Consider the following 23,800-nt stretch of genomic DNA (forward strand, 5'->3'; position numbering starts at 1 on the left):
CCGCTCGATGTGGTGTTTCTTCCTCTCCGCTGTTGATTGTTCTCGGAGTTGGCGGTGTTCTTCGCAACTAACTTATCGTCCTGTTATAGAACTTCCATAGCTATTCTTAGCTAAATGGAGGTGTATAAAAACGCGCTTTCTTCTGTCAACTACTCCGATGAAGTCACCAATCACTCGTCGCACATTTTTGTACTTGTCACGTTAGGTACTATTTGTAGCCACATTAATGTATATGACATTTATTATTAGTTCGAGAAATATTTAAAATTATTTCAAATATTTTAAAAAGAACCTATAAAATAATATTTAATTTTAGGATTTTTATGATGAAAGAGAGAGAAAGTGCTGTAAATCTGAACTCCTATTTTTAAAAAGTCGTAGAGCCAAAGTAATAAGGTATAATAAAGAAAAATAAAATAAAATCAATATCTCTAGCAGGCAAATTTAATTATACATATAAACAATATTAAACAAAGTCTCTATTAAGATCGTAACGTGATAACTAGGAAATGACAGCCTTAAACGATCAAGTTGGATCTTAAATGTTTAAATAATGTAGTATGAATTTATGTACATAATACAATCCTGCGCGTCGAATTTAATTTTCAGTCTTGAAACGCAATCTTAATAGAACCAGAGTGGTAATAACACAAATTAAATAGACGAGCAATTTAATGTTGTTGATGCTCATAAGCATCTTGGAAGATAAAGAAGGATATTCATAATCTGATAGAAGGATAATCTGATGCTAATAAGCATCTTAAACCCTATAGTAAAGCTTATTAGCATCAGATTATGAATATCCTTCTTAGGTGCCTATGAGCATCAATATTATTAAATTGCTTGTCTATTTAATTTGTGATATTACTACTCTAGTTCTATTAGAATTGCGTTTCAAGACTGAAAATTAAATTCGGCGCGCAGTTTGCAGGATTAGATATATATAAATAAATTCTGAAATTATATATATTTAAGCACTAAAGATCCAGCTTAATCGCTAATTATATAATATTTCTAGAATTATAATGTTTTTAGTTACGTTATGTTGTAAAGAATAATATTTTTTTAACAATATATTAAAAACATAATACAGTATAATACTATTTTATTAGAGGAAAGTCGCTGATACTGACATAGGTCTCCTAAAGTGTGTGACACCCCCTTATTTCTCAGAAACTAGCTATTGCACTTTATTAATACTAATAAAATCGTGATCTGTTTAGCTAATTAAAGAGGTACAAACTCATAATTCATATATTTGTGGCTTATTTCTATATCAAATCAGCTAAAAACCAATTCTATGAATCCGAAAAGAAAATTCTTACGGTGTTCTTTTGCAAATTGCGTATTTAAAATAATAGTGACTGTATTATTGATAATATTATGTCATTTTAAATGTTTATAGTTTCATAAATTAGCTTTCTTTACAGAATAGGATATATCTTTATTTATAAAATAGGAATGTTGATATTATTGCCTACTATGTCAGTTTTGGAGCCCATTTTGTCAGACGCTCATTTTTGCAAAACTTACGAAAAACTTAATTATTGCAAAATTGCAAACAGTATTATAAAAATTGCTTATACTATCTGATAGAAGACACTTTTTACTTTGTATTTATGTTTTTGAAGTTGTATTTTTATCTTTTGTTTAAGAAATATTGTCTAAAAACAAAGTGATATGTCAGTATCGGTGACCTTCCTCTACATTGTAAAACATTCGCTTTAACAGCAGATTTATTTAATTTTACCACTGTAGTCGAAGACTAAGAAACATCTGCTCAACGCTTGCGTTAAAAAATCATGCGCACCCACCAAACCGCAATTCCCTCATCGTGTTTTAATTTTCCCACTACACTTGGTAAAAACCAGAGAAATGCTTCACAAGCACCGTAAGTTTCGTCCCCAAGCGCCGTAAGTTTCCGATATGAATTTTTTAGGACGCTCGCTAATTGACGTCTCGGGAGTCACCGTCGTTTGTTCACCCTTCTTTTTCCGCAACAACGGGTCGTGTCGACGGAATGGGCGCGTCCGTTAATTCCTCGCAGGTTGTAGGAAGGCCAATCTACAACGAGGCCCCGACCGTTCCTCGTTCGTTGCAATCTCGCGCGAGAGAAAAAGGAAGAGGATCGAAATTCTCGCTGTCCCGAAAATTAATTACGGAATGTCAGCTCGTCGTTGGTGTAGGAAGAGGAGAAGGAGAGCTGGTTGGGTGGTTATTTCCCAGGTAATTCGTCACGCGGCCGTTTAGCGAAGGGTTTGAAGCTTGGTCGACACAAGCCGGGCTACTCCAGTTGCCAGCCAACTCCGTCGACGTCATTCGCCAGCAATTTCAGCAACACTCGAGACACATTGTGGGCCCTTGCGTACCGCGCAATGTTCCAACGAGACGCCATATAAGTGGAGATGCCTCGAGTAGCAGCCACGAGTCTCTCCATCGTTCAATCGATTTGTACTCGTGTCCGTTCTGTCTCTTTCTTCTTGTCGTTTCACTTTCCACGCTCTGATTGGCCTCCGCTCGTTACGTCTAAATATAACAGAATTTTGCTCGTTCAATTCACCGATTGTATCCACGTGCGCGTGGAAACAGAAAGGACGACGAAAGTTTCGACGCAACGATGACAGACGGTAATGAGGACGAATAGGTCAAGAAAATAAGCGAGCGATTTCGAGTGGAACTAAAATAGACGAATTAGAGCGGGAAAAAAGAATCGCAAATAAAAAATTATTATTATTAGTCTTAATAAACATAACTCGGAGACACAGTGCTCGCAATAAATTATCCATTTCTAATCTGATCTTAATCCGTTAATCTATATAAAGTGGGTTATTTAAAACTTTACGATCTCTCTCTTTTGAATATAAAGAAGGATTCAACTCTCATTTTCTTATTATAAATTTAACATATTGTGTATATAAAAAAGTGTGATGATAATCTTGCACGAGATAAAACAATTCGAAGTAATTTTTTTAATTACCATTAAATTTCCTTAAATGTAAATGCATAAATACGAGTGTTTGAATAACCAAATTAACTTCCAACAAATAATTCTACAAAACGAACAAGTTAACCATTTCTCGATGGAGAATTAATTTCCTGAAGTATAATCGGAAGTGGCGGACCGCGCAATTCAGTTCCCTACTGTTTTGATTATGTTACCCATCGTAAAAAGTCTTCCCAACATTGCGCAGGACGGGATCCGCTCTCTTCGGGATACGGGCGGGAATAAAAATGTCTAATTCAGTACTTCACCGCTGACGACGTCCCATGCCAGCCGATTTGTCGACCCAAGTATTGTGTCGCGAATTCGTACTGGGCGGTCTTAATATACGCGCGTATGTTCCACGGAAGCGACACGCGGGGACAGTCGGGATATATTTAAACGCGCTACCAGAGCTGATTCACCACAGAGTTTCATTAGCGCTACACGCGAGCACCGTCTACTTCGTGCGGATCGGGAGTCGAGAATGCTCTCGGAAAATGGACCGCATAATGGGATTCTTAATTTCATCAATAAATTTTATATAACGTACGTGATGGCTATAACGAAATCTGTAATTAAATTAAGGTGTTATAGGAAGAATTATATATATTTCAGAATTGAGTCGTATTTATGTAGAACAATTTTTTGGATTAATACTTGGTCATAAGTAAGGTAAACGTCCCAATGACCGGACATGTACCTATGTTCGGACACTTACACATATAATTTATTATTATTAATCTCAAATGCTCTTTTTATTACAATATTATAATTTAGTTATATTTAAAAATTACAATTAAATTATAATAGTAAGTTTAAAAACATTTGAGAGATTAATAATATTAATAAATTTTTTTGTGTAAGTGCACTGAGAGAAAAATGTTCTGTATTTATAACTATAATTATATATTACTATAATTATGTTATTACTGCTATAATAATAACAGTATATAACTATATGTATATAGTTGGCAATTTAAAATGACTATAATTATAGTTATTATAATCATAAAATAGTTGAAATTACCATAATAATGATTCAAGTGACTATAATTTTATAGTTGAATTTTGGGACAACCATAAAAAAATATGGTAATTATAGTTACAAATACAAAACATTTTTCTCTCAGTGTGCACAGAAAAGAATGGTTATGTTGAGATACTTTAAAATAGCTAGATCATACAGATTAAAATATTTATGTAATAATCGTACATTGTACTGTAATCAAACTGACCAGACATAGATATATGTCCGGTCACTAAGACAATTACCTTATAAAGCACCCACAAAATGACGTAAACATTTTATATCTCTAACAAAAAATAAATTTAATTTAAACGGTTTTATCGAAAAATAATACATATGTGTTTTTATATTATAATTTTAATATTTTATTTCTTTTTGGTTTTTATTATTACCTTTTTCAAGAAAATGCAATTAATTTATATGCATGCTTTATATTTATGATCAAAGTTGTAATGTTTCTTTGGGATGGGTGTATAATAATTTACGCGTTATTTCGCTGATTCCAACACGGAATTGCAAGAACGTGTCTACCGAGGTTCATGGAAACCAAACATCGACGGGCACCGAAATTACTCGACATTTGCGTATCTCCATCTCACGAACAACGATTGACTAACAATGCAGCGTGCCTGACGGGTGTTCCAGGCGGAAAAGCACGGTCCATCGCCACCTTTATTGTCCAGTTATCTTCGTAGTTGTTGTAACGCAGGCGCGTTACTTACAAGCGAAAGCAAATACCATTCTCTTTGCAAATTAGGGCGAGTCGAGGTGTACAAATAATACGATGTGTATGTAGAACTACCGTTTGTTTTCGCTGAGATCGCATAGAACGCGCGCCATTCTGCACGTACTTTTAAAGCACATTCCTTCGGCGCAACAACCCGCGTTGCGTCTCGTTGCCTGCAAAGATAACGACTACTTTGTTACCCGTTCAGTCTTGGCGTGAAAGAGAAAAAAATAGGACAGGTCGATTAAATCTTGACCGTAAGAACATTGCTCCACACAGCGTGCAATTCACTAGTTTCGAATAGTTACTTTCATCCACACGTTTTATTCATTAGAAATGTCTCACAAAATAACGTGACACATAAAATATTAATTACTACGGACTTTTCTGACCTAAATTTATTTTTTCTCATTCTTCTTTGGTAATCCAATTTCTGGATGAATATAATTCTCATATATTGCTGTAGTATTAGGGAATATAAAATTCAACGATAAAATTTAACGTCCAATTATTATCTCCATGTCGTGTTTCTATTACAATTAATTGAGATATTATGTTCGTTGAAAATGTCTTATAAAGTTTAATATTCGTATATAATAAAGTGACACATGAAATACTAATCGTTACAGATTTTTCTGGTTTAAATTTATCTACTCTGTAATTCATTTATTTTGGATTAATAAATATAATTTTGACATATTACAGTATTATTATTACGGAATATAAAATTCAATAATAAAATTTAATGTCTCGTTTTTATTAAAATTAATTAAGGTATACTATCCATTAGAAATATTTTATAGAATACGTAAATATATTTCTGATTTTTGTAACCCATTTAATTTCTAGATTATAAGAAGTATAATTTTTATATGTTGCATTACTATTATTACAGAGTATAAAATTTCACGATTTAACGTGCTATATACTTACTACATATTATCTCCGTCATGTCTCGTTTCTCCTAAAATTAATTATAATATTTTATTCGTTAGAAATATATATCTTATAAAATGCATAATAATATTCCATGTAGAATATTAATTACTATAAATTTATCTGATTTATACTATAATCTTAGAATTAATTAACATGTAATATAATCTTCTTTTCGTATCTTGTTTTTTTTTAAAAAATAAAGTAGGTATTCATAGATCTTATTTCCATATCAATTAACATATTATCACTATTTCAACGAATCGCGTTATATAATTTTTCCGCGTTATTTACGCACGTCGTGATTACGTCATTCGTCGGTCCATAAAATTTTAATCGCAATTATGCGTGTCATTTTTTCCAGCGCGTACGCGAATAGTCACATTTGCACTTACCGTGCCGGATTTATGCTAGCCATGCATTTCCGTATCCGACGCGCGCGCGCGATACGTCAGTTTTATTGCGTGCTTGATTAAATCGGTTTACGTATGAATACTATGCTTAGCGACGATTCACGATTGTGCGATATTTCGAAACGGTAGTCATTCCACCGGTCGAATTTTATACGCGTCGTATCGCGTCGTATCGCGTCGTAGGCGGGGCCACGGTTGCATGCGGCCGAATCGATGATAATTATTAATGTTATAACGAATCGTCCGCGCCGATATCGCGTGTCATAGATCATACGCAACTGTATGTATTCTAAATTCCCCCTTTTCGCTCGTTCGTCGAGCCCGCCGTTTCGTTTTCCGACCCTCCCGCAATTTTCGATGACTATTTATCAGTCTCTCGCCTGTCGTCGCCGGTTTCTGACCCGACAATTCGACGTGGACTAACAGAGCTATAATTGTGTATCGTAAATTAAGAGAAATCGTTAAGTTCATAAAATATATTCTTTCCACTATCCATAAAAATTCATAGCGAGTTTGATTGGATACACTCAGTATGCACTGGTGCACATTAAAACCATTGTACATGAATTAACATAAAAAAATATGCTTAATATAAATATAAAAACGGATTGAATTATAAAATCCCCTCAGTACATTTTATTGTGTTGTTAAGTAAAATCTGTATTTTATATTTAAAATATTTACATTTTATTTTTACACAGATTAAATCATTGTACAACGGCTTTAATGTGCACTAGTACGTACTAGCGTGTCCAATCGAATTCGCTATAAGTTTTCCATAGAAAGATATGAATAAATATTTTGTATAAAATTTTGCATTTTCTTCAAGGAAAACAAATAAGAAAATTAAAAAATCTATACGCCAAATCTGTATGCAAATAACCTAAAAATATAATTTTTCATCAATTTTAAACAAGAGAAATCCATTTGATGTAGAAATTATGGCATTATTATTATTATTTTCAGAAACATACATTGTTGTAACAATTCTGTTTATTCCTACTATATACGTATTTGTTGTATGCACACACGTAGATATGATATCGAGTACGTTATCCAATATTTATCGCAGAAATGAATTATTTTCAACCTCTCCGTTCTTTTATAAGATTCAATGAGCAGGTCCAGTTTAATTTGCCGTATTTAGTAAGCATTATTGCAACATATTGCGAGATGAAATATCGCGAATCGTAAAACTTCGCGTATTTTACATTCTCTTTTCCCTCGTTTAATTTGTCCTCGTGCCTCATGCGTTTTCCATCCTCGTTCTTCATAACTATTTATCAGCCTCTCATCTGTCGTCGCTGCTTTCTCGACAGTCCGACGTATAATTCCTCTTCGTTCAGAAATGGTTTTTGGCGCGAACGGCTACTGGCATTACTCCCGCGAAATTATCAGCGTTACATTGCGTTCCAACAAAACCTCCCCGATGGCGCCGCGTAAATCACTAGATACGTTCTCTCTTTTTCACAGAGATAAAAAGATTAGAGTTACCCATCTTGCAGATAGCGATTGTAATCAATGATGTAGTTTGACAAAAATGACGCTTCGAGTATTTACGTAGTTTTGATTACGTAAATATTCAACAATTTTTCTCTCTATTTTTATAAACTTTCATGTAAAGAACGATTTTGCTAAAGTGCCTACTTAAAAATTTAACTAGATCTGAAATAAATTTTGTTGAACTATCAAAATAATTATGTAAGACACTCAAATTGATGACTAGAATATCAACATTTTTTACAGCTTGGCTCATGTTTGAGTTTTTCAAAAATATTTTGATAGACCAACAATATTATTTTCGGATCAGTATCTAGCTAAATTTTTAGATATTTCAACGAAATTGTTTCGTGTTGAAATATAATAGTAAAGAAGTAAAAAAGAATCTTGAAGTAATAAAATTAAGTAAAGCAATTGATCGATTACATTTTGATGAAACTTTCAAGACGAATGATGCGGAATCTAGACGATGAAGTCTCGTAGAACTGATCGAAATAGGATATTTATATGACATTACGCACAAAGAAAAGTTTCTTCAATTTAAAGAAATGTTCTTTGCTATACGGTTAAAGAACAAATTTCTTTTATTTGAACGTTATTTCTACGATTTGGATATAATTTTTTTTAAATCAAATTAATTCTTTTATTTAATTTCAAAAAATAATGTTTAAATCAAAGAAATGATGTTGAAATCAAAGAAATGTTTTCTTTAACCGTATATATAACAAAGAAACATTTCTTTGAATCGAAAGAACCTTTCTCTGGGTGTATTTTCTTGGCATTAATATATTGTATACTTTTTAGATAGGTTTATCCGCCTCTTGCAATCCGTGTTTTGCAGCTGTGAGCAAATTTTCGCGAACAAGTTGAAACATTTAGTTTCCTTGTTGACCGATCGCTCGCTCCACGAGGCTGTCGCCAACTTTCGTAATTCATTAAGCGCGTAATGTCGCGTGCGGTTCTACCGAAAGTCCAGGGAGGTCCACAACACGCGTCGAGTCCGATTCCAGTTGAAATCAAGGCAGTGTAATAAAGCCACTGCGATCCAATTATTTCGAGCGATAATGCCGTACCGTTTTATTGTGTTTAACTTAAATGAGCGACGCGGCGCATTAACATTCTTTGTACGGTATACATTTGAATGAAGAAGAGATAAAGGAAAAAGAAGAAAAAAAGGATAGAAGTTCCTCTTCAGGTTCTTTAACTCCCTTAAACGCATCATTCATTTCTGTGATCTTCACTATCTTTCTGTTACACTTATATTCATTCACGGAAACATGCGCGAAAAGTTTAAATAAATATTGTATTTTAAAAAAATTAAACTTATCGAATTACAGCAAAGAATTATATTTGTAATTATTTTATGGTGACGTTAGTTGCTTACAGTTGTTGTTGGTATCGTACATTTTTATATAAAATTCGTCGCTTTTTAAATTTATTTTATGTTGGGAGAGAAGTTCAAACAAGTCCTTATTAAAATTTTCTCATTGAAATGTAAACGAACAAATATTTGGGCCTACTCGTACCGTACTGACATTTAATTATAAGCGGGCTTTTCAATTGAAATAAATATACATTTACTCTTTCATATCGCGTTACTGCCGACGAAGTGCGGCGCAGCAATAACGTTAGCACGCACGTGCTCAACAAGGGGAGTGTCATCCCTCAGGGCAATTAGATGTACTCTCTGGGAAAGAAAAAGATAAACGATGGGTCAACCCGTGCAATCTAATTCCGAAACCCTCCTCCCATGCAAATCGAGGCGTCCTTAGCTGGCTGACGTTTCAACCCTTGACACTCACCCCTGGTGGCGCCATAGGGTCGTACACGTAAACGCCGCAGCACTAGTTCCTTCGACTCTGTACAACGTGACTTAAATTAACCCCAGCTGCTTCGCACGCCCTTCTCTCCTTTTCTTCTTCCTCCTCTTTCAGAGCTCTCTGTCTCAATGTGCTCTTCGCGTCTAAAAGCCAATCTTAACGAAAGGTTCTTCGTCGTAAAACTTACGAACTGGGAAATAGGCTTGGTCTATAGGGAGTATTCAATTGCGGATGTAAACATTCATTCGTTTGCCCTGAATACTTCTGTTTAAAAAGACCAAAATCAGAAACAGGAAACTTATCTTAGCACCTCTTTATATCAGACTGATGTACGTTATTAAAGTAACAATTGATTTTCTGTATTTTTGTATAGTTTAAAAAGACAATTGATAATATATTATATTTTATATTGCTGTGAAAAATCTTTTTGGAAATTCTTGGAAGTGTATATATGTAGTATAATGCTTTTATTGAATAAGATCACAATTTTGATCACTCGACAAATCACATTAAAGTTATTTATCGGGTAAAGTTTGCATGTTTAGCATGTAATAATTCAATCGTAATTCAATTGTAATTTAATCAAAAATTAACTCTAATACAGTTAATGTAATTCTATTAGTATATTATTGATTAATTAACTGTTATTATATGGTTATTAGTCTCCTGTACAAGTATATTCTATACTAGTATATATTTATTGGTATGATATACATTTCTCGCTTATACCTAAGAAGTAACAGTATACTTCGCTCCGACGTAACTTCTCTTGACTTTTAGGACATGTTACACTTCTTCACGAAAATAATACGTTCTTGACACGCGGCATAAAGAATACTTTTCCGGAAGCGAATATCTTTCTATCTGCTAACACAAGATCATGTTTTTATCTAGCTCTCCTCCTCGTGTCTTCGCATCGCTGTTCACGACTCGTATAAATCATGATGAATGAGAAAACAAGCAGCGCGCATGGTACTTGAAAACATCCCCCGCGCTATATTCCCATCTTTCTCTCTCTCTTTCTTTCTTTGTCTCTTTCTCTCTTGACTCCCGGTACTAATTCCAACAAAAGGACCATTGCTGCACACGGTGGATTCTACCGGGCGTGGAAAATGGAAAACACACCGCGCAAACACGATCCGCCTCCGCCGTCCGAAACACGTTGCCGGGTGGATTTTGTCGATGAAGGGTGGCAGTCGTCGTGGGGTGAGACACCGTAACGGTTCGCCCCCATTTCGCCTGCAAGCCCTCCAGCCTCCCCCGGTGCTGGGCGCCGGTCGACGAGGGTGGATGATAGTGTGGCGATTCACGGATGAATGTCGCTCGAGTTATAATTGCAACGAGTCGTAATTAGTTTTGGAAATTTAATTATTTCTAGGCCGCGCGATAAATGCCGGCGGCTGCCGTCCCGTGGAAGCCTCCCGGCGAAGAATTATTTGACGATTTCACCGCCGTGTAACGTACGCGTTAATCTCACTTCGCCCGTGACTTCGGGCGTCGTCGGAGATGGTCCTGTAACTGCAGGTCGTTAGTCCACGTTTTGCCGAATGTACATTGCGTTTTACTTACACCATTCAACTGCCGACGAAAGTAATTTTCCTGGGATTTAGCCAAATACAAGTTTATGTACACGCGTACGAGGATACGTGTCTCGTTAAACGGGTTTTCTCATAATAAAATAGTCGTTTCCTAACATGTTTAGAGAATGTCATAAATATTACAAATTTTATTAAATCGCTTTTATTAGAAACATTTCTATAATCCACAAATTAATTGTAATCATTGGCAAATTAAGGTTCTTATTAAATAAATAAATATTTTTAATTTTGTTTCTCTATTTGAGATGCGTAACTTCTTCGTTCTAAATGATAACTGTGAATCTAGAAAAATATCATTCTATTGCTAAGAAATATTATTACCTACTCAATTTACTTCCTTTCTTTTAAATAACGGTTATTTTTAACAAAGAATATTTTTTTACAATAACCTTAAAATATTCTTATAATATATTATATATTGAGAAAATCATTAATGTGTACTTAAAACAAGAATTTATTTTCTTTTGGAAAATATTATAAAATTTATTGAAGAAACGATTTTATATAATATAATAAACAAAGAGAATTTGTTTTGACTCGATAGTCTTAATTGAAGTAGTAAACTTACTAGGATTCAGAATATATTTTAAATCCTAAATTTGATGCTTATGATAATTTTTTATGATAGATTTGCGGATATATGAATTTTTAAAATTATATACTTGAAACAAGTAATTAACTATTATTTATATACGGTATGTATTTTCCTGTGTACAGCTGTCTTGACATTGCAAATCGCCAGCGACAAATCCACTATAATCGATCTTTAAAATCGCGATTCTGCATCACCGCCCCTGGTTGCTCTCTCCATTAGCGATATGAATTTTCGCGTTATATATATGCCGCCCGTGTCGACGTGTGTGTACAAAGTAAAAGTTAATTGAACCTGCGGCACGCAGTCAGACATGTTTGCACTGCGATTTATCTTTCCGTCCACAAAATTTTTATCATTTCCGTTAGGATAATTGCGATTGAATAGAGACTCGATTAAGCGATAGTCACGCGATGAGTCACTCGCTGCCGTTATTCATATTTTTATGCGCAAGGACTTCTAATTGCCCGTCCCGAGGTGCGAACGAGGTGTGTAATTCATAGCACATGTAACGGAGTGAACGCAAGGAACTTAGTCTAATAGGTCTTGCATGCATTATACCTTCGTACGTCGAGTATGTACTATTACGTTGCAATATATGCATATTGAGGAATAGAAAGTGTCGATAAATCTCGCTATTAGTTGATATTTTATCACGAGGAGGTTTAATGTCGCTTGTCTTTTCTTATCGATGTCTTATGGCTGTTCTACAATGTGCTTTTTGTTTCCTGTTTCTTGCTTTTTGCTGTTTGTTTTCTCGTTTCTTGTATTCTTGTCGCACGAAGCCGAGAAACACGTTATGTACAATTTGTTTTTTCTGAATTACCAAAGAAATCCTAATCTAATCTAAATCTAAAATTATACGACCATCCATAAAAAGTAAGCATATGTACAAATTAATTTATACTTTTATCTTAAAATTTAAAATCTTTATTTATCTACCTGACATATTGCAGGCACTTGCGATAGAGCTCCAGATATCGGCAGCAAACTTCTTGTCTTTATATTCTTTGCATTTTTTGTCGTAAAGACAAGGATTTTGTCGCACAAAATTGGCTAGCAATTCGCCAAAAGCTTCATCCACCTGATTTTCATTTTCTTTGTCCGACATCCTATTTTTTTTATTATGTCACACTTTGTGCTTGTACCGTAAATGTCACCATAACCATATCGCACCGTACCACGCGATGTTTCATCGTTTCCTGAGATAAAAGTTGACGAACTTTTGAAGAGACAAGAAACACGCGACAAAAACACCATTGTCGGTAAAACAGCGCATAAAGGGACAAAAGGGCAAGACACAAAAAGCAAGAAACAGGAACCAAAAAGCATATTATAGAACAGCCATTATTGATGCGTTTCTTGCCAGACATCTATAATTATACAAATTGTGTGAAATTAAATTTGTGCATGACAGAATATCCATGAAAAAACATATTTACGTAATTAATGATAGATGTACATGTTTGTACGTGATTTTAAAATTTTGGCGAACACAAAACCAGCGAAATAAAAACATTTATACTATGCGTATTGTTTTACGTATAGGATATTTTATTATAACCAAGGTTTATCGCGAATATTTTACATTTTGTGAAATGTCCTCCGCGTGTGTAATTAAACTTTGAAAGATCGTATTTGAACAGTAACGTTTTGATCATTAATAGATAATTGACGATCGATGGTCGCCTTTGTTTTAATTGCAACATACATTTCGTCTCGTCGCGTCGTGCAGATGACATACATTCAGTCGCACATTCATCCGTGCTTATTAAAAATGAAGTACCTATTTGCAAAGGAATGTTTGACAAGGTCTGAGCGCAAGCCAGCACATTCGTTATTACCATCGTTATGTATGGTTGTCGATTGCGTTTTTAGAAATTAATGTTCGCATTCTCTCACCATGGCTTCCGTTCTGCGCTCATTGTTCTGTATTCTAAGGGCCAAGCGCACGCAACGCTATTAAAAATTTATCAATACGCGAGCCGCACAAATATTGAAACGATATTTCATTCTTCTTGCCATCTGATCTTTCCACCACTATCATGATTTTGTAATTCCGTATATTTTCGAATGTTAAAGAAACGATGAAAGTTAAAAGGCTATTCGAAATTAATAAGTAACAGAGAGTTGAGAAAGAATGAATAGAAAATTTTGTTGTTTATATATATATTGGTAAAAATAATTAGATATCGATTTTTTTTACGAAAGAGTTAATAATTCTTTTTATTATTATAAATAATAATTATATGTATAACTTTTATGCATTCTGTTATTTTCGTTCAATATTTATTTTTATTGGATTTTCATTAAATTTATTTGAAATAAAATTTATAGCTGTAAATATCCGTTGAGTATATTGTTACTAATAATCGTTGATTACTATTTATGCTCTTAATTTATGTTTTTTGTGAAATATGTGTTGAATGGCGTTGTTACGAAGTAAAATGATTTAATACGGCGAAGATAATCTCTCTATGTAATTTTCGCCTTCATTAGGAGACGCGCGCAGATTCTAAGGATGAATGCGGGCGATTTTAAAAAATTTATAAGACACCACCAGTCGCGCACCCTCTCGGCGACTTTCCAAGCAGATTCTCACAAAAGCTGTCTCTCCCTGAAGTTTTGTCCGACCCTTTGCTTTTGCGTGTCCTACCTTCGAAACCTTCTCCACGGTTTATGAATCTTTTACGAACGCATCGAAGTTCTGAAAACCGACGGCGTCTTTGTTCGACGAGTTTACCCGTTACAAAATGTCTAGAATATGTTAAGAATTGTGATAAATTATTAAAGAAGAATCACACACACACACACACACAGCATGAAAAGTAATTCGCTATTAAACTTGTGAGTGAAAATTTGCATACACTGCTATAATTAAAATATCCGACTGAAACAAAAAAATTTCAAACAATCAACTGTTAAGGTAGTTGTATCGCAAAATGACTTTTTTAAAGATGTGTTTGAAGCTTTTTATTTACTATTTAAAGATGATATTTTCTATACATACGTATCATTTTGAGAGGGGAGGTAACCAGGCATGTTCAAAAGATGATCGCATTTGAAGTTAATACTTTTAACATGTGTGCTAGACAAGAAGCGACAGTACATTTTCAATTATAGCGCAAAAACGGTATTTAGAAATTCACTCAAAAATTAAAGGACTATAGATAAATATAATACGAATCTCTCCTAAACCGAAGAAAATGGTGGATAACCAGGCAAATATAAATTATAAAACCACAGGCCGCTCCTGTGCGATACAACCACCTTAACTTGATTTTTTTTAAACCAATGTTTAATAATTAAAATTATTTAAATTGTAAAAATAAAATATTTGACGTCTCACATAATATTCTTACATAAAGAAGAAACTTAAATCTTTCTTAAACCTCTTTAAATATTTGTAAAACTAACGAGATTTGTTATGTTTCAGCGATCATGGCACACTTTTTCTTCCTGGCTGCTTTCTTCTGGCTGAATACGATGTGCTTCAACATCTGGTGGACGTTCAGGTGAGTCGTGATTCATTTCCCGTTTTCATTGCTCTGTTTCCAGGAGATAATTGTGTTTTCAAGCATGACTTAAAATGTATTACTTACGATGTACTTACGCGCGACCGTTATTTGATAAAGACTGCGTTACAAAGTTGTGAAAGATCGTCAGGCAGGTAGCCAGAGAGGTCTCTGACTTCGTATCACGAATATCTAAAACTTTGAGAGTGATGCTTTGGAGGGTCGTAAAATTGCGCCACTGCCGTCGAAGAATAATCGGAATTTGCGGAATGCTGTTATACCTCGCGATGTTATCGATAAAAATGTTTAAAAAAACAAAGGGAAAAATGCTTTGGAACAGTACAGACATTCCAGTCGTCGATCTGTTGCGTAATAGAATGCCGTACAGGTCACTGACGCATGTATTGTTAAGTAAAGCGAAGCAGTCTCTACGTGTAGAGACGATAGCCAATTCCTATATATATACGATTTGAAGGGAATTCTGAATTATCGGGAGATTGAAGTAAACCACAACTGAAAGTTTAGCAAAAAAATGAGATACGCGATGGATATTTACCTCGTAAATAAATAGAACATGGATTTATTGATTTGGTTTAGTTAACATCGCTTTTCTAGAACAACAAAATGCCTAATTATCCCGGCGAATATCGATGTTCGATAATGGTGAAATAAATTCTAATTAATATGTCGCTTCATTATAGTCCGAAATAATTATACAATGCGGATAAATCGTCCGTACGCAAGCAGATGATTATTATAATTTAACTAAATTTCAGAGAAATCCTATACGTTCCTTGCCTACGGCTCGTTGTAGCTAATTAAAGTCCGTTCATCCATACGTAATTATGAAAAATATTGGGTCGCGCAAGAGAACGTACAAATCACAAACGCAATTATATTCTCGTTTATGATCGCATAATCACTCGGATTAAAGCAGACTACACAAAATAAAATCATTCTTATGATTTACATAATAAAATGTTCTGACCGATATTTCCGCAGAATATTTCTAGACACAAAAATATATCAGCTTTTATAACAAATTAACCCATTAACTACCAAATTTTTACTTTTTATTTGAAAAAGTTTTAATTGAATGATGAATAAATGATTATTGATATCAAAAATAAAAATTTGATAAAATTCACAAATGAAGACCACAGGCAATTAGTGGATTAAGAATAAAAAGCATTTTCCGCAAACTGCTGAAGAGTAATGAATCAATATTTATTCAATAAATTATTTTATATGAATTGCAAGAGATTTAAGTATGTAAATAGCATTTTAAGATTTAATAACCGTGGATTTTAATGTAAGAATGAAAAATTATATATTTATGTTACTCTGTATACACATTTCATATACTGAAAAAAATTTCTAAGTAAATCTAAGTAATATTTCTTATTGCAAATAAATATTTACTAAATGTAAACATATTAATTGATTTAAATATTACTTTCTTTTTTAAATAAATATTTATTTGCAGTAAAGAAATGTTTATTTAATTACTTAGTATATTGTTCAAGAAAATATTACTTAAATTTAGAATTTTTTCCAATATATAGATCTTATGTAACTACTCAGTAATTTTTATTCAATATTAAATCTTTTAATAAAATGAGCTATAAATGAGCCTTAAAAATGTGATTTGTACGCATCATGATTTATAATTGAAAGATACATAAGTACTCTGATTACTAGCAAGTACAATAGATTGCTGTCGCGATGAAAGCTTTGCTCGTTGGGGGAACCGAATGCACGAGAGATTGGATCAGGATCACTCGGTCGACTGGTTAATGCGATGCAACACGGTCACCATAACGGGTCTCTTCCTCGTCTCGCTGCCGGTACTCGTGGTTCCACTCTCTTTTCTGTTTTATTTCTTTTTCGTTTATCCTCCCTTTCCTCATCGTGTTTCTTTGCGCGTTATTTTCATCACGTCTTCTCGATCGAGAAGTTATCCACCGTCTGCATCTCGCCACACATAATTATCTACACTTGCAGCTCGACGTGTCGATTTATGAAACCCGATACAAGATAAATCGATAACAATTTGGCTTATGCGATCATAAGCGATGTTAGAATTCAGAAAAATTTGTGATTCACTTTTATATTGATTTTTATATTTTAACTTTTATATTTTATGCCATTAAATCAAGTTATGAATGAAATCGGTTCTGTATTAATGTTTTTTTAATTTAAAGAGTTGAAACGTTTGAAAAATTTAGTAATATTTTTAAATAAAAAGTAGAGATTTTTATACTCTTATTTTGCCGTCAAATGTAAAAATATTAAAAAGAAAAAGAATTGGAGATTATAGTGCATTCTACAATGAGTTGCAAATATCTTGTCAGTCGTAATGCTTCGCATCAGCCAATCAGAGCATCGATAATTACTATCGATTCTTCTAATTAGCTATCGCGAAGCATTGCGACTCCATCGAGGTGTTTGCGATGCATTGTAAAACGCTTTCAAGAATACATTTTCAACTTCGTATCTGAATATTAAATTGTATATAATATTATATAATGGCTTTTTCTATTTTTCCATATAATAATTCAATAAGTTAGGAAAGATAAAATTTTAATAGGATATGTCATAGTCTCTGTTTTATTAAAATTTTCAATTCATTAATTAATACATAAAAAATAAGTTTTTTTTCCATTATCAAAAGTTTATTGTTGTTGGTTTTATAATATTTCCCATGTGTGCGTTTAAACTGGATAAATTTTCAAAAGTGCCATTTTTTGCCGCTGTAATTAAACAACATTTGCACGAGATAGATATTTACCATATTTTCAACATTTAATTACGCTAGACCGATTTTTGGACATAATACAAATCGACGCAGTGCGACGTTTCGACTCCAATTGTGACGTAACACGAGATTTGTTCTCGTAATGCACCATGTTAATTTACCCGTAACAGAAACAAATTCGCGTAATATTGATACGGTAAACTGGCCGTGGGTAACGATATCCGCAATTTTTCGCACATCGGAAACAACTGGAATATTAAAACGCCCGCGGTAAGCCGCGGTAAGCATTTGTATCAACGACCCTGACTTATCATGACCAATGCGGTTCGATGAACTTGCACTCTCACGTCGTTCACACTTTTATTTCACATCTCTCTCTCTCTCTCTCTCTCTCTCGCGCGCGCGCGCGCGGCATATACTCACGCATGCAAACGCACACACGTCAAAACTGTCGGCGACACGTGCGCGTGTATCCACTTGTTGAAGTGTCAGCGGCACGTTGCGCGTTCACGGTGGCTGGCTCGTGTGCCCCGTGATTTTCGAGCTGGAAAATTATCCTGATGTCATTTGCGGCTGCATGCGCGCGCGTATTTCTACACGGTCGTTGCACTGACCACTACTGTTGCATTGCCGATGATCTCTTTTTTTCTTACGGTCTGTCGACTCGTTACTGTCGGCGATGTTCGCCTATCGCTTCGCTCATCACCGGATTAACGCGTTGTGCTATACGAGATGTTATTGCTCAGCGAAGTGAATGCCGCTAATCCTCATATGCATAAATTTTGGACGGGAAAGTTCGCAAACGTGTGGATATGTCGAAAATATAATAACACATTTTCGATTTCGTGTTGAATAATTTAAATCCAAAGAATATCTTTAACTTTTAAAAGAGAGATAATAAACGACCGATAAAAAAGTAATTATGCTGCAAAATGAGATGAAACATAACACAATTTAAAAAATATCTTTAAAACATATTTTTCTATAAAAGAATATTTTTTGACATTTTATCAATTTACACTTTATTTCAATTTACATTTTATCAATACAACTTTGCCTTACAAAAACGCCTATTGTTTCTATTGAAATTTTGATTACTGTTGAGTGATACAATATTCGAGACCGACCAGCAATACCACGCTACCATCTAAATGATTTAATTGTATCAAGTGGGAACGTTCTATAGAAGTCCGTCCCCTAATGAACGCACCCTATTGTTTTGGATATATATACAGCCAACAATATTCGCTTGCAAATACGTTTGTTGGATACAAACATCGAGTGCGGTAAATTGAATCAAACCAACTAATTCCGATCTATGTAATTTTCTTGCGTTAGGCTTTCGTGACAGAAGCAACCGTGGTATTCGACGCCACCTCCCGTTGCGCCAATTAGTAGTGCTTGCAACATTATACCACCAATGGAAACTCGATGCCATCACCGTTACATTTAATTGCACGCGAAGGTCGCATCACATGCATTTTCCCGTACTTACGTTTTTCCGCCTTTCTTTCTCTCTCACTTTTCCTCTTTCTTTCTTCGTCTTCTTCTCGTACTCTCGATACCCTACGCGTTCTCGCGCCTCTATTTTCCGAGAAACTGTTCAATTACCTAACATCCAAGCAGCTTCCCACGGTTACTACAATCGCTTGCACCGCTGCGTGACCTCGGCGCGCATTTAGCGTTTCTTCTCTAAACGAATTTACATTCTGGCTGCTGCCCAGCATCTGCCTGTGCTGAACCTGCGCACGGATTTTTCACAAAGTCAACCCGCTCGACAGGCCTTTGTCGTTTGTTCTCTGACAAAAATGCTCTGCGTTTACATAACGTGCGAGTAAATGTACTCTCTAAATCTGAATCAGTGGATAGTCACTGATATCAGTACCAAGTATACCACTGGTAATCAGTGAATGAAATGTGAGATCCCTAACCTATCTAATCTTTATTATGTGATCTAACTAACCTTGTTTTAGTGCATAAATTCAATGAATATGGTATTGGAAGATTGAAATTAATGTACAAATATCAATGTTTTAATTATATAATGCTCAAACCAAGGGGGTAACCACTAGCCGAAACATTGTCTCACAGATTACACGATTTCATCTGATTACAAATAATTTTTTTCACTACTATGAAGTAATTTGGTAAAATATACGATTTTATTTAATATTGTACAATGATTTCTCGTGGTTGCATATATAATTATCGGATTATATATAGAGATTTTATATAAATTTTATAATGATTTCGAGGATTCTGTCCCACGATTACATTAAGTGGTTATCCCCTCGGCTCAAACATTCTTTTTTTTTTTTAGTTGTACTTCACTGATTATCTAGTGCCAAGTATGCCACTGCGGGTAATTAGTAACTATCCACTGATTCAGATTTAGAGAGTAGTAGACACAATACTCTGCAACAATATCAATCATCGGAACGTACAATTAAAGTTGAAAATTCTCGCGATTTGAGGACAGCAAAAGAGATAGCCAAGAAAATTCATGAGCAACGATTTATGAGAAGAAGCCGCTTTTAAAGACGCTAATCGAGAATCGATATACCAGTTATTAAAACTTGTCTTGATGCTTTAATGATAATCTGTTGGAAGAACGAATTCATCTTTAATTCGAGCAATACAATCAGTCATTGTCAGCAATGAGGAAACTAATCACAAAGGCTCCCTGCGAAACAATAGTCGAGTCAGTCAGTGTAAAGCAAAACAGAGCCAGCATGTATCGTCCTGCGTGAAGCGGTCGAGTGTTTTGCAGAGTGTATTAAAGGACAGTTCGTTAAGGTTTCTTCTGTTCTCCCAGAAGGACCCAGCTCATTAACTTCGTTTATCTCGCTCTCGATAACCAACCGCCTCGATTTCTTTGACCACAACCGAGCCGAGTGCGTGATGCGAATGATTAAAATGATCTTAACGACGACATCGTTACTATCTTGACGACTTTACTCTAATGAATATTTTTAATTAAAAATTTTATGCAGATAATAAATATACGCATATAACTTGTACTTTAGTAAATTGCACCGAAGAGAGAGAGAGAGAGAGAGAGAGAGAGAGAGAGAGAAATATATATTTTCTCTTGAAAAACTATACCTCATTCCCTAAGTGATAGTGTAATTTATTAATATTCCATTTATTACTTTTTCCTTATCAAACAAAACTACACAAAACGCTACAATTAAAATAGTTAATTTACTAAAAAGTGACTGTGATGAGATTAAGTACCATGATTAAGCATACCGGCCTTATAGCGTCCGTGTCATAATGATAGTCGATTAATCTCCCTTCCCTTCTCTCGAAAGTAACTCATTATCTTTCTTCCCTCGTTCTCCAGAGTCACCAAATTTTTTTCCTCGAGTCTTCCACTAATTTTCTTCCAAATTCCGCATCGATGAGCCTTGGAGCTTGACGAATTTCCACTTGGTCGAATATTCTTGCTCTTCCTCAACAACGAGATTTATCTCCTTTTCATAGCCTTTTGTTTTTTTCGATCTCTTATTGTTCCTAAAGGAATGCGTTCGAGTCTCATAATCGATTAGCTATAAATAGATTCTCGTCTATTGACGACTTATTCGAACGTCGATGTCGTTGCCAAGAGAAACGTGACCCAAATATCCGAAACTGGGTCTCTGTGAGTGAGTACTCGTCAAATTTCGTAAGACACAATGGCCTTCTTGTAACTGCAATGTATCCAACTGGTCCGTCCCGCGAGGGAGCTTCTTCTTTCACAGTCGATCACATTCATGCAAAGTTATAACTCATGTAACTTTAGCTTGTCGCGAGTCATTAATCTTCTCATTGCACGAATAATTTCTCTTGGGAGCCATTTACTGAGAAAACTGTAAGATATTGTTTCTAATAGCGAACTTGGTTGGACGCACTCGGTGTTGCACGTTAAAATCGTCGTGCACAAATTAATGTAAAGACGTGTGTTTAATATAAATGTAGAAACGGATAATAAACCGTGAAATTTTTAATAAACCTTATTGTGCTGTTTTTCTAAAATATATATTTATTATAATTCAAATGTTTGTATTTCACTTTTATACTTATAGATTAAATCATGTACAGTGACTTTAGTATGCACCAATACGTACTAGTGTTGTTACCAATCGAATTCGCTATAGGTGCTTCTAAACGCTATATTAGTACATACGTTATTTGCATGTACCTTCATACGATAATTTTATTTTAAAATAATTTTTTGAGTTATAAAAGTAAATAAAGGACAAACGGGCAATTGGAAATTAGCACAGTGATCGGTGCGTAATGCTCTTCAAAAAGCTTTATCTTACATAAATAAAATGAGATTTCTACACGTTTCGGCTAGTTTTCTAGCCTTCTTCAGTAAAAACATACGATGAACAGTCAAGATTCATGAAATTCAAGACGTAAACTTACGATGTTAACAAAATTGGCATGATTTGGTCATAATCGTTGTGCACACAGAGAATTTTTTCTTAGAATTTACCCTGAAAATATGATAGCCGTGGGACAACATTGTATTTCGAAGAATTTTAATATAAATCTCTCTCATTCATTAACAAAACTACAATAAAGTATAAAATAAGTTTGATCAATTTTACTGAAGTGCATGGTAAAAATTTTTTAAATATTGTATTGTACCACAATCACCATATTTTCAGGGTAAATTTCAAAAGAAAATTCTCTCCGTGCAGTAACCCTTACGCCATTAGAGAGTCGTTCTCACCAGTTACAAGGCTGGATGATAGTATAATGATTAAAATTTCACAGCGACCTCAAAAAACAAATTCGCATGACGGTTATCTGAACATAATTCGCACGTGGATACGGTTACATTATTAATATAATAAAAATCACTGAACATAATTGTCGAATAATGTAAAAATCATTGGAATACACCATTGTCAGTATCGATAAAATTAAATAAGATGTTAAAAGACTGTCTATATATAACATGTCCAGATTTTTTTTTAGTTATGATTGGATTAAAAGAAATACAATTTTAATGAAATAAATTTTGGGGACGTATTTACATAAAAACTTTATTTTCTCTCTAAATAAACACATATAAAAGATATAAAATGTTTATAAAAAAAGCTATTTTATCGTTTTACAAGCACTTAGTTTTATTCTCTATTACCGGACATTCCAAACGTCGAAGTACATCGGCGCGTGTAACTCGAACGATCGTAGTCATCGGCAGACGCGGCCGAGTGCTATAAGCTTGGTATTTGAGATCCCTCGGGTCAGTGCTCGAAAATCAACAAACCTAAGAGCGGACTCGCTCGTCCGGAATACACCGAATTCGGCTCGAGTACGGCGAGATACTCGCGTGAGATCCGTGGCCACTGCAGTCACAGGCAAATGCGGGAAACATGGCAAACCGACGGCCACGACCGCAAACGCGACGGTCAGCGAGATATCTTGTTGCGACGGCGGTGGCCGCAGTCTCGAGGATCCGACGAAGAAGTTCCTGCCAGGCCGAGTTCCGAAGTACGAAGTCGAGCGGTTAAGCTAATTTAGGGCCATGGACGGGAGTCCATGTAACCCCGACCCACCTTGAGAGCTATCGAATTCAACGGTAAAGCGAAATCGCGCGTACAGACATTCGATTCCGAGTGACTGGAAATTATTCTATCGGCAACAAGGTCTCGATCTCTCCGACAACAAGCCTTCCCTTTATGATACCACTGCTTAATTTGCGAATGGAACAGAAGTAGACTGAAAAACGATCTGCATTGATCGAGACTTTGATCGTGTAGCTTTGCGCCTTTGGGATTCATTTTTGTTCGGCCAAAGTGTTCGGTAAATAAATATCGCATACATGATTGAAGTATTTTTAATGTATGGATTAAAAGAATAAAATATGTAGATGTTTCTAGATTAATAAGGAAACTTGTGGAAGTGTCCCTCTTCGATTTTGATGACCTTAGA

At 34.7% G+C, this 23,800-nt stretch overlaps 1 protein-coding gene across 1 annotated transcript in view; it reads left to right on the forward strand.

Annotated features, from left to right (window-relative positions):
- Positions 1 to 23,800, forward strand: part of mthl1 (adhesion G-protein coupled receptor methuselah-like 1) — a 188,043-nt gene that overhangs the window by 56,004 nt on the left and 108,239 nt on the right. Inside the window, exon 4 of the mRNA XM_018501985.1 lies at positions 15,033 to 15,111. Coding sequence (XP_018357487.1) covers positions 15,033 to 15,111 — 79 coding nt within the window. The remainder of the gene's footprint in view (positions 1 to 15,032; positions 15,112 to 23,800) is intronic.

The sequence above is a fragment of the Trachymyrmex cornetzi genome, unplaced genomic scaffold (genome assembly GCF_001594075.2).
Source record: "Trachymyrmex cornetzi isolate Tcor2-1 unplaced genomic scaffold, Tcor1.1 scaffold1462, whole genome shotgun sequence".
Lineage (NCBI taxonomy): Eukaryota > Metazoa > Arthropoda > Insecta > Hymenoptera > Formicidae > Trachymyrmex > Trachymyrmex cornetzi.